We start from the raw sequence: 13,282 nt of genomic DNA on the forward strand, positions 1-13,282 counted from the left end.
GGGGCGCCGAACTCACCCAGCCATTTTCAGTATTTTGCATATTTATGACAAAATCTTCCATTTTGGAGCCCCTGTTGAGGCAAAAACTTGTTTCCGCTATAAAGCAAGCCACCTAAATAATCTTATAACTATTTTGAGACAAAAGATTAGTCTTTTGTCTATAAAGAAGTGCTAGGAATTCGGAACCTACCCCTTTTCTTATATTGCCTATTTATGGGAAAATATGCCATTTTGGAGCAAAATCAAACAATACATAGTCAAATTCAAAGTACAACATCAATCGGAATAAGGTATAAACAATGAGAACTAATGCGAACTAAAGTAACCTTGACTATAATAACTATATAAAACAGAACGGAGCTTCAGCTTCATCTTATCAGCTTCATATTAATTACTGCTAAGGAATCGAAGCCTACCCCTCTCAGGGCCTGCCGAAGTTACCCCCCCCCCCCGCCTTATTTTGCCTATACATGGTAAAAAATCTACCATTTTAGAGCCCCCGTTGAGGCAAAACCCGTTTCGACTATAAAGTAAGCCACCTAAAAAGTCTTGAAACTAATTAGAGACAAAAGATTAGTCTTTTGTCTATCAGCTACATATAAAGAAGTGCTAGGAGTTTGGAGCCTACCCCCTCAGGGCCTGCCGAAGCTACCTACCCCTTTTCGTATTTTGCCTATTTATGGAAAATCTGCCATTTTGGAGACCCCGTTGAGACAAAATGCTGTTTCCGCTGTAAGGCAAGCCACTTAAATCGCCTTAAAACTAATTGGATTTGAAAGGGTATTTTTTCTCTACCAGCTACATAAAAATAATTGTTAGGAGATTGGAGCCTACCACCTCAGGGGGCTGCCAAAGTTACCCACCCCTTTTTCGTATTTTGCCTGTTTACGGGAATATCTGCCATTTTGGAGCCCCCCCCCCCCCCCCAAATAGGCAAAAAGCTGTTTTCGCTGTACAGCAAGCCAATTTTACTGACATAAAACTGCATTGGGACGAAAGAGTAGGCCTTTCTCTATCAGACACATGTAAAGAAGTATCAGGACATCGAAACCTACCCCACTCAGGGCGCTGCCGAAATCACCCACCCCTTTTCCTTATTTTGCCTAAGTTTGGAAAAATCTGCTATTGTTTGAGCCTCATTGAGACAAAAAGGCACTTTTGCCATTATAGTAAAGCCACTTTTATTTTCTTGAAACCACCTGGAGAGGAAAGAGTAGGATAACCATTTACCTACACGTATCTGTACTTCACACAGTAATCATCACCATGATTACGATATGTGAAATTGTGATAGAAATGCCTCTTTTTCTTTTTCCCTGTTGGGGCTAGGCTTTGATGTACCAGCCACTCTCTACCAGCCAATTTTAACAGGTTCCTGTAAAAAAAAATGGCTTGAATATGCCAGGATAATGTGTTGAGCAAATGTCTCTTCAATACTCTGCAGGAGATCAATAAAAAAACAAGAAGCTGCTTTACTAAAATAAGGGTTAAATATACTCCAAGGTCGCTTCCATTATAAGGTCTACCCTTTCTTGTTCTAATTGCTTGCTAGCCTCTCTATGCTCTTTTCTTCTCCTGTCTTCTCTTCCTTTCCCTTCTCTTAGCCCTTTCTTTTTTAATTGTTGTTTACTCATAGTTTGACTGGTATCCCGATTACAAACAAAGGCACATGCTTTCTGGTTTTACACGCCTTCTTCCATATAAAATGTATGTAATGTATTTTACATCCATTGTTTTTGTACTATATTAATGATATTATTGATGTGTATATTATACATGAAAATTGATGAAAAGTAATTTTCGATCAAATAAATGTTTGTTTGAATTGAATTGAAGATAAATAATTCCTACAATTGCTTTATTCATTTAAAATGAATGGGAGAATCTGAGAATTGAACTTGATCATCGTTTTTTCGTTTCGTTTGAAAATTATCGTGATATAGAGACTTTCACTTTGAAATGTTTGTCGTATCACTGGGCCTATCATCAAGTATCATTTTGATACTCGATATTTTGGTGGCGGAAATCATCATACTTACTTGGGGGAAAATGGATATCATAATGACTGTTAGGATTAAAACGACTCGGAAATACTAACATTTTAATATGATTGTTCAGTAATGAATACTGTTGTAAAAATGTGGGGGGGGGGGGCTTTGGGGCCATTGTCCCCTAAACAGATTTCACGATCAAGAATTTTAAAAATGAATTTAGAGGGGGAAAGGGAAAGGAAATGGAGGAAATATTATATTTTATGAATATAATATCAAAATGTGTTAAAAAATAGATTGTTGTATAAAAAAAACGTAATTTTTGGCTCAATCGGTTCGGCCGCTCTCAGTTCCTTACAAATTTTGCCCCATACTCCATGTGTGGTCCTTACATTTTACTTTTTAAGGGCGGGGGTTCCTATACGCCACTGGTAATGAATTGGGTTTGGATCAGATTATATCGCCAGTAAAAAGTAATTCTAATTTATTTAAGCAGCGTTTGATCCCAAACTAACAGCACTACAAGATTGTAAATGGTAGCCCACAGGGTAGTTAAAACATATCTCAAAATGTTTAAAAATTTTAATTTTGTTATGGAAAAGGCATATTTAATCCAACTATAGTTTTAAAGATCAAATATTTAAACACAAGAAAATCAATGCATCGTCTCAACATTTTCATATCTACTTGAGATGGAACATAAGATCATGTGTGACACATATGATCATGTTAAATTATAATTCCAGTAGCCCCCCCCCCCCGGCCACCATATTACCCCAGCACATCAAGAAGCCACCTTCGCCATAAACCCAAAGGTCTCTACCGAATTCTTTACTCCAGTCACAGGCGGGTAGTGGGTGAGTGCTGGTCCATTTCAGTTTTCAGTTTCAGTTTCAGTTTAGTTTATTTCACTTCCATTTTCTGATAATAAACATAACAAACATATATACATATGTATGAATGTACATAACAGAATAAGTGTCATAAGAATACTTCAATAATTAATTAACAAATTCGTAGGAAATAGTCGAAGTATATATAATTATTTTTGTTCCAAACACATTTTGATAATTAGACAAATTATAGATTACAGTTAGCATGTGAAAATGAAAATGAGGGACTTATTAAAAAGCAAAGCTTGTAATGGTAAGTCCCTCGGGATAAATTTGTAGTAATCTTAATCGTATGTAATTAAAAGTAAAGTAGGACAATCTTGACCATATATGAAGAACCGCAAAATAGGTTTGAATAACAAGGAAAGGGGGGGTGACTACATAAATTAGGGGGGGGGGAGAGAAGGGAATATTAAAAACTGGGGGGAATAAAACAAAAAACAAAAAATTGTTATGTGTCCAGCAGAGAAAAGGGAAAGGGGAGGGGAAAGAGAAATAGGGTCGAGAGTCAAATATCGTGGAAAAGAGAAAGCAGTTCATATGTGTCATACGTTGTACTCATTAAGGAATGAGAGTTTTGGGTGTTTTTTGAAGGTGTTTATATTTCTATTTTGTTTAAGGCTTTGGTGAATACCATTCCAGTATTTGGGACCTGTGTAAATGATGTTTTTTTGTGCGAGTGTGGTTCTAGTCATTTCGGCCAATACCAATCAGGATCATAGATTGTAGTGTCTTGCACAGAGACGACACCAACTCCCACCAGGAGGAGAGCGATTGCTACTCGCCACGTCACGTTATTGTCTACCCCAGCGAGATGAAAAAAGATATTGATCGGAAGACTGTTCCGAAGCAAAATTATCGAGAGTTGCCCCTAGACGAATACATATAACATTTGGGAAACGCCTTCATGGTAATAGGATCGTTGGGCACAAGGGTCTGATGTTTTTCATGTTGGTGACAGGAAGAATCGTCGATTTCGAAGGCTTTTATTTTTTGTATTTTTTTTCCGCGTGATTAAAATCATCTCCAGGTCGGAGATCAAAATGCGAACCATTGTCTCTGACGACATGTCATCATATATGACTTCATAAACAGGGCAGACTCACGCAGCAGGCCTACAACAAACTTAAAGGAAAGTGAAACATTTGGAACAAGAAAGCTTGTGTGAAAACAAACAAAAAATCAAAAAAACAGATCAACGAAAGCTTTAAAAAAAAATGGAAAAATAATGAGAAATTTATGAGCATTTGAATATTGCGATCACTAATGCTACGGAGATCCTCCCACTGGCAATGCGACAAAGATGTGTGATGTCACTTGTGAATAACTATCCCAGTACTTTTGTATTATATTTCACTTAATCTGCCTGTAAATCATGTATTATTTCTACAGGAGGGCAACCATGTTATACAAATTTTCGAAAAATACATTATGGATAAAGTATTTGTATCACCATAAGAGCTATAAAAAAAAAGAAGAAGACATTTTGGGGTATTTTATAGTCCACCAACCGGAAAGTGCCATGTGACAGCACACACCTTTGTCGCATTGCCAACGAGAGGATCTCTATAGCATTAGTGATCGCAATATTCAAATGCTCGTAACTTTCTCATTATTTGTCAAATTTTTCTCAAATTTTCTTTGTTCTTATTCTTTGATTTTTCTGTTTCCACACAAATTCTGAATGTTCCAAAGGATTCATTCCCCTTTAAAATAAAAAAAAACTCATGCAGAACAACCAACAGACATGTACAGAAACAAAGTTTGAAGATATAGTTATATGTGTCCAACCGTTTTATTACTTCTCTCGTTGACTTATCATATCAGTAAGTTAAATGAACCGTGAAATCTGATTGTTTGTAGTTATTATACATTAAAAAAACAACAGGAAAATATGAAAATAATATGAAAGATCTTCATTTCTACTATGAGAATAGGTATGAATGGCGGTCAAACTTGTTGTGTCGTGTACTATTTTAAAACACAGGGCGAAATCTTTTACGTCATATTTTCAACAGCCCTTTATTTAAAGAAAAAATCTTGTGACGTCAACGCTTCAATGCTTATTTGCACAAATCTTCACCATTTGGTGTTGATTAATTAAGTATGGCAATATTGCTTTCGGGAATGCAATGTTCATATTTGAAATGAATTAAATCTCAATCACTAATTAAATGATATATCACACCCCGGAATTAGATGCCACAGAAAAATAAGGCTGTCCAAAATAGCAATGGTCAAATCGATTTTTATTTAGTTTCGAAAAGGCCAATGTTTACCCGTAATTTTCTCGATGAACTCGTTTTGCCTATTTATCAGTGTTTCTTTGATTAGTTTGGCCTAAACGTGATGAACGACAACAACAACAACAGAGGTCGACATGGTAAATGTATACTTTAATCTTATATAATGCTTTTTGGGTGACCCTGTGGTAACTAAAACCTAGAGGATTCATTCGCACAACGCTTAACTTCGAATTGAGAAAGAGGATCTACGGTTGGTCAAGGCAATCGCCTTTCATTTTCAGATCGGTTCCTCTAGTGACTTTGTACTGGTGTGATCCTAATGAAGTATGGTAGCTTCTCATTGCAACTAAAATACCGACCGTAGATTCTACCATCGTTACCGACTCTGATAGCCAAGCATTCGCCGCTTTGTTTGGAACTTGACCCATCAACGAAGGACACTTTGCCGTAGTCGATCCTGCTGACCCAGAACCACACGAACCCGTTTGTTCTCGGAGCGATGCAGGCTTTGTCGAGGGCTGGTATGACACCCCCTTCCAGTTCGTTATCAAATTGGATGTTCAGCAAACTGGTTCTCCATAGCCGTTGGTCTACTCCGCCCAAGTATTCGCCCTCACACACTGCTTCATCCCAATTGTTGCAGCCCTTTGAGGCTTCAGCATGTGTCTGTAACTCTGGGATTAATCTGTAGAGATAGAGAGAATAAAAGGGAGAATGAGAGAAAAGGACGGAGAGAAGCAAGAATAGTTATAACTGTGTATATAATTATGTTCTTCTTTCCAGCTTTTACTCTTTTCTCCGTCAGGGAGCACTTATCCCCTCCCTTACGAACGGCACAGTAATGCAGCCATTATTTTTTCACTATCTTTCACCATGAATAGTTTCGCAATGACAGATACAGCCTGCATTGCGGAATAAGTGCCTTTTCAATATTGCAATATTCCTGCCCGGCGCACACTTCAACCTGTTGCCATAATGATTTTCGGGGAAAAACATGTAAAAGCATTATATATAAACGTTACAACCATGAAAGTCTCAACTATCAAACGGGTATGAATACTGCAATCGTGATTTGCGTCTTTTGCGAGTCTCGGTTTGAACTAAAAGCGATTCAAATTAAAAACCGTAGTGACGTCATAGCAATCTAAAAGTTACTAGTATTGAGCCACTTTGACAAAACTCCATCTCCAACCTCAACCTAAAGATTGAACATTTCGTCCGTCCATAACACCACTGGTTTCCAATGTTGTGACGCTGTAGCCTCACGAACTTTATTTATAACTCAAATTGTTGGTGTATTCCTTCAAAAAATCCTTGAAAAGTTATAGCAAGTGGCACAAGTAGCACTAATAATTAGCCTTTGATCTGTAGTAAGTTCGTAAGGGATCATAGGGTATAATGTAAGTCTGCATTCTAGATTGGAAAAATGAGGAAGCTACTCAATTATACAACAACTGCTAACTGCTAAAGTTACCCATGATTTTGCACCTCCCCCTTAATAACTGCAATTGTGCTCTTTCTCTAATCCCACTCTCACATTTACGAACTTTTCGCATTTACTTTGGAGGCAATCTCTACAGCGCACCTTTGAATTCCTAATTTGAAATTGCAATTTAATCACAATGGAGAGTGAGAGGCTTTTGTCGAAAGTGGTGGACCGGGACAGCATCGGAATCTCTTGACTCTGGACAACGGCATATTTGCAATTGTACGTCCGGTGCAAATCTTCGGATGATCTGCGGACCGACCTTTAACGTCACCATCCGAAAGACGTGACCAGGGCTCGAACCTCTGCATCAATTTGTAACTTCCCCACATAGCTTGGATTACAGGCGCACGCCACAACGCCCAGTTTAGCAAGGTATTAGCAAGGACCTCGATACAAAGTATAAATAAGGAGAGATGGGATACCTCTGTCTGACACCTCTTTCAACACTAAAATATGTCGGTAAATCGCGGTAACACGATATAATAAAACTATATTCGATTATGAGAGGTTCATCACTATTTTTTGACTAAGATATACTGCTCTGTATAGGGGAAGGCGGGGTAAGTTGAGCATAGGGGCAAGTTGAGCCACCACCCCCAGGCTAATAATCAATGAGTCAGACATTGTGGTGGTGTCATGTATTGATGACCCATTGCATAATCCTTAACCCACCACTTTGTTTTCAACTTTGAAACAAAAAGTACTTTTTAGAGGGAAAAATACAAATTTCAGCCAAAAAAGTAAAAAAGGGTGTGAAATAGATAAGTGCTCTTTACCCACACATGTCTTTAGATGTATTATAGAAATAAGAACAATATTATTAGTCCAGGTATGTATTCTCATTCTTGACAAAGTCTTTTACATGATGAATGCATAAGAAATGTGTGGATGTGAAAATATCGCAATAAGTTCGGACAGGGGTAATTTAAGCCAAATCAACATGGGGCAAGTTGACCCATGGTAATTTTTATGGTGATGTATAATAAAAAAATAAAAAACGTAAAAAGCCATTGATATGCAGGCAGAAAGGAGCAAATTCACATGACAGTTCTTTTACTTTTAGAAGATGTTAGTATTTATAGAGAATTAGCAAGTGAAAAGACTTTAAATGAAAATTTGACATCCTGTTTTTTCCCGCATGCATTTTGTACATAGTTTTTGTGGCTCAACTTACCCCAGACGGTGGCACAACTTACCCCACAGATGGGGCAAGTTGAGCCATGACTTTCAGTGTGGTGGTAGAAAGTTATATATAGGTGAAAAATATTTCCCAAGAATCAAGAGGCAAGGTACTTATTTCTACAATATTACAAGTCATATCAATTCTAACATGCAAAGTGTCACAACTTACCCCCGCCTTCCCCTATGCCTTACTTTCATTTCCCTTTTTCTGCTTTCACAGAATTGCAGCAGAAATGAACGTACTGTGTAGTCAATTTTCAGACCCGGTTATACCGTGTAGTCTGTGTTGTTGGCGATTTTTCTTGCTGGAAATAAGCGACAAAATTCAAATCAAATTTCGACCAGCGCCAGAAGTCTTCAAAAAAGTATATTCTTTGCCAAAATGAAAAACGATGATCTCTTTCTTTCTGTGTATTGATTTTTTTTCCATGTAAACTAGTCTAATAAAAACACAATAAAAGAGTTTACAGACTCTTTAAAAGAAAACAAGTTTTATCATTTTTGTCTTCTCAAGGATAGGCAAGCAGAATTCCATTTTCAGTATTTCCTTATATCAATTTCATTATGCACGACTTATATGAAAGACTAGTTTTCACGTACCCTTTCGAGAAAAGCCAACCCGCTTGGACGGTTGTGTTTAGAACGGAGTGGCTGGCGCGTTACCGCATCCCACAACTAACACTTTATACGCCTCATAGTGATCCATAAATATATTGACGTATACACTCCTCTAAAATATCCGTCCATGAACAACTGATCATAATCTTAAAACAACTGATCATGATCTTTAAAAAAATACTTTAAAAAAATCGTCTTGCCGGTCATCTATACGATTTACACATTTATTATTACCAAGAAAGTTTGAAAAAAGGCCATCAGATATAGATTCTGTTTATAGGCTAATAGTTATACATGCACTTAGTTTTCCTTTTTTTAAGTTACATTTTGATGAAAACTGTCTTGAAAAAGTGTTGTTTTTAATATAAAACAAGACTTTGCCATATTGTTAGAAAGTATACAGTCTACTCCATCGATTGAAACTAAAATGCGGTAAAATTAAAAGCCCAAATGCGCATTTCACCGATTATCTCCCCGACCCTAATGTCCTAATCCACAATCTCTTTTGTTGAACCCTACGGACCCCAATGAAGTTCTCAATATTACACGGTCTCGTATCACCTCAAAATTTCATGTACATGAACGAATTAGTATGTTTCTTTTTTATAGAAATACTTCACCCACTAGCTAATCCTTTTAGTCACATTTTAATAAATCATGATCACAAGGTGTTTTCCTGACCTATTCGAATTCGCCAAAGTCTATCAAATTTTAGAACAAGGCAATCCTTATGAAATAAGTAATTATCGCCCCATTTCTCTTCTCCCACGTATATATGAAAAAAATAGTATTACTTTATGAATTCAACAAACACAATCTGCTAAATTCTTATCAATATGGCTTCGAGAAAAATTACTCGACAAACTTGGCTTTAATCCAAATTTATGATAAAATTACAAACGCCATTGCTAATAAAGAACATGTAATTAGTATATTTTGTCACCTAGTAAGGCATTCGATACACTTTATCACGATAATTTATTTTCAAAACTTGATTATTATAGTGTACGAGGCCAATCCCTCCTTTGGTTAAAGGATTATTTAAGAAATCGAAGACATTACGTCACATTTAATGGTTATGACTCTGATATACTTTCAGTTCATTGTGGTTTCCCTTAAGGCTCCATTTTAGGCCCACTATTATTTCTACTATATGTCAATGACATTATTAATAAATCATGCATTTTATCTTTTGTATCATTCACTGACGACACAAATATTTTTTCTCATAAAAATCTCACTTCCTTAAACAACATAATAAATAAAATGAACAAAGTATCAAAGTGGTTTAAAGCAAACAAACTATATTTGGACACAAAAAGACACATTACATAAATATTCAAACATCATTCTCATATTACTTACAGATTTACGGCATGCCATTAGAACCGAAATCTCACTCTTGATTTTTAGGGATTATCATCGATGAAGCTTTATCTTGGATTGAGTAGCTGAATCTTGTTTCCAAGTTAAAAATTATTTTACCTCATAAAACTGTATTCCTATTGTATAATTCCTTAGTACTCTCATATATATAACATACTGTAACGCTGTTTAGGCTAATAGTGGTTCTACAAAGCTGACTTCTATTTATAAATTACAAAAGAGAGTTTTCGTATTTGTGCAGGATCGCATTACTTGACCTATAGAGATTTCTTTTATTTCTTAAAAAAACACTAAAAATTGCCGACTTGTATAGTATTGATGTAGCTATCATAATGTTTAAGTACATGTATATCAATAATTTATTCCCTTCGTCTTGTGATGTCAGGTTTAAGTTTTGGAATAATCTTGCAGACGATATTTAATCTTGTTCCATCTTATACTCCTTAAAAGCCACTCTTAAAAGAAGTATCATTCAATCTTATTCATCCCATACTCCAAACGAACATAACACAAATATCAACATTCGCCACTTAACATTCTTTTTTTTTTAATTCTTATGCTATCTACTTGGCACCCGTTCCTGAGCCAGCATTGCACCCACTTTATCAGTAAATATCAATGTCAGTCATGAACCCTTTTTTAAGGCCGCAATACATTTCAAGCTTCAACCGCTCACGATGGCGGTCTCCTGCGTTAATCAAAGAGGAAGTTCACCCTGACAAACCTCAAACCTTCAAGAATATTTCAACATTATTTTTCTGCTATTTTTACAACAAAGTTTTCGTTAGGGCAGTGGCGTACCGTGAGTCACGGCAGCTAAAATTTTGAGTCACTTAGTGGGCGCGCTAATATAAGCGCACTCAATTGCCAGGTATACTGACCTAATAGAGACATTTTAAGGACTGTGTCATTAAACGGATATGTATTTCACTGATCAAATAGTGCGAGCGCGAAGCGCGAACTGAAAGTTTTTGATATTCAGACCTAAAATGGACATTATAAGCAATTTTTTGTAATCATGATATGTACCTATCTCGCTAAACAAACAATGCGAGCGCGAAGCATGACCTAAAATTTTGTATATATTGACCCAAACAGGGACATTATTAAGGACTATTTTTTAGGAATCCATTAAGAGTATACATATCTCACCATATTCATCTAACATGTCTAATGCGAGTAAAAAGCCCTTGCTGAATTTGTTAGAATTACATCTAAACACATGAAGCACTTTTTGTAGTCATCGTAATCATGAATAACATACGCATCACACAAATCAAATATTGCAAGCGTGTGAAGCGGGAGCTGAAAATTTAGGAATTTCAGACCTGAAGAGGGGCATTTCAAGGCTTGTTTGTAAGAACTCACGAAGACCATATGTAATTAACTAACCAAATGATGCGAGCGCGAAGCGCGAGCTGAATTTTTTTTATATTGAGATCAGAAAAGGGGACATTTTAAGGGCTGATTTTAGGAATTAATGAAGAGCAGACATATCTCACCAATCCACCAATGCGAACGTAAGCACGAACTGAAATGTTTTATGTTCAGACGTTAAAAGGGGGCAATCACTCTAAGAAGTCATGAAAAATAAACATATGTCACTAGATAAAACAATAATAACTCGAAGGGCGAGGAAATATATTTAGTGTATATTGACTTGAAAACGGGATGTTTTTGTACGGCAGGATTATATATCTAGTTTAACAGACAATGCGGGCACCAGGAACGATGAGAACATAGGCCCTGAACAAATTGTTTCATAAAATTATGAAAAAATATTTGTTATATTATATAACATGATATATATAATATAACATTATCATAATGCACAATAATTTCTTCTTTCCCACTACGTTTCTCCTTCTTTCTTTTTCTCCTTTTCCCCCGTTTTTGCCAGCCGATGGGGGGGGGGGGGTACGTGCACCATCCCCGTAGTTACGCCACTGCGTTTGGGTGTACTTTCCCTTTAATTAACATTTCTTTTTTATTATTAAATTTTTGTTAGTAGTTAGTGAAGTTTATGCTGACATCGTTATATGTTGTATTCATTATGACTATATTGTTTATATAAATTATTTTGTCTGTTACATAACTATGTTAGCACATTTGATATCATGAATTGTAGGCCTATATTATTTTGAACGCAGTAGTCATGGTAGTAAAAACAGAACAAATACACAATATGAAGAAATATATTTGATATAAAGAAGCATAATTTGTACAGCTTTCCCCAGAAACGTCAAGTTTTGATTGATATACGCGCTGTACACATAGCGTTGAATTCTGTTGACAAAATGTGTCAAAACAAAACTTACTTGTACACCATCCCTGGGTTACCCCAGCAAGTCAAGGAGCCACTTTCACCATAAACCCAAGAGTCTCTACCCGATGCTTTACTGCAGTCACAGGCGGGTCGGGGATGATCGCTGGTCCATTTCGGCCAACACCCAGGAAAGTTTTGGTCACCGATAGCTGCAGAGACGACACCAACTCCCACCAGCAGGAGAGCGATTGCTACTTGCCACGTCATGTTGTTGTCTACCTCAGCGAGATGAACGAAGATGTTGATAGCAAGACTGATCCGAAGCAAAATGATCTGGAATCCGCCCGAAATGATTAAATATAATATAAGAGATAGGCCTTCGAGATAATTACCTGAACCTTAATAGCATCTGTTATTTTTGTTATCCAGATGCTAGCCTTGGAAGAATGATCGATTTCTTTGGATGTATGATTAAAATGATAGGTTAGCACACATGCACATTAGGTTAACTACCCAAGGTCGAAAGTTTTGTGAACGTGTAACCCTCGTCTCTACCGAAAGGTCGTTACTGTATTCTAAAGGTGTCACGCGCGTAAAACATTCCCCACAGACTTTAAAATGGCACTTTTGATAAATTCATAAAAAATAAACGTTAAATTAGAGGGTCGAATGTTTACTACCATTGGATAGAATATATATCTTGCATTCCATACCTGACCAGAAAAGGTATCGGAACCAGCTCATTTTAAAAATAAATCGCCATTTATGAAGATAACTATGGTGGGATCAAATTTATCAACTTAAACAGTAAAATAGCCCTAATTCTTCCGCCAGTCAAAAATGGTTCCAAAGTCATTCTATATCTTCCCAATTTGGGCAAAGGAAGTTCAGTAGTTACCATTTCTAGAATCAGTGTTAGATTTCCAGGCATACATACACTTTTGTCAATCAGCAATATCAAATTGAAAAAAAAAATCGAATGGGTTGGGTCGCGAATATCTTTAGCCCTCCTGATGTAATTAGGCTCATGGAACCTATATTATATGACATATGAATTTAATTTTTTAAATAGCTACTTTGCTATTCGTTTATATCTGTACACTCACACTAGCACAAAGAAATGCTTTGAAAATGCCTATTTTCTATGCAATGACCCATTTTGATGTGTTACTCATACTCACTACAGTGCGTATAAAAAAACGGGGCAGTTT

General features: G+C 36.5%; 1 protein-coding gene across 1 annotated transcript; it reads right to left on the minus strand.

Moving 5' to 3' along the window:
* Positions 1-4,660: 4,660 nt before the first annotated feature.
* Positions 4,661-12,603, minus strand: LOC129258357 (uncharacterized). Its single transcript, XM_054896641.2, has 2 exons — positions 12,124-12,603; positions 4,661-5,815 (listed from the first exon to the last, which is right to left on the minus strand). The coding sequence occupies exons 1-2, from the start codon at positions 12,336-12,338 to the stop codon at positions 5,422-5,424; spliced, it is 609 nt and encodes a 202-aa protein (XP_054752616.2). The 5' UTR covers positions 12,339-12,603; the 3' UTR covers positions 4,661-5,421.
* Between the last annotated feature and the right edge of the window lie 679 nt (positions 12,604-13,282).

This window comes from Lytechinus pictus, chromosome 4 (assembly GCF_037042905.1).
Source record: "Lytechinus pictus isolate F3 Inbred chromosome 4, Lp3.0, whole genome shotgun sequence".
In the NCBI taxonomy this organism is placed as follows: domain Eukaryota; kingdom Metazoa; phylum Echinodermata; class Echinoidea; order Temnopleuroida; family Toxopneustidae; genus Lytechinus; species Lytechinus pictus.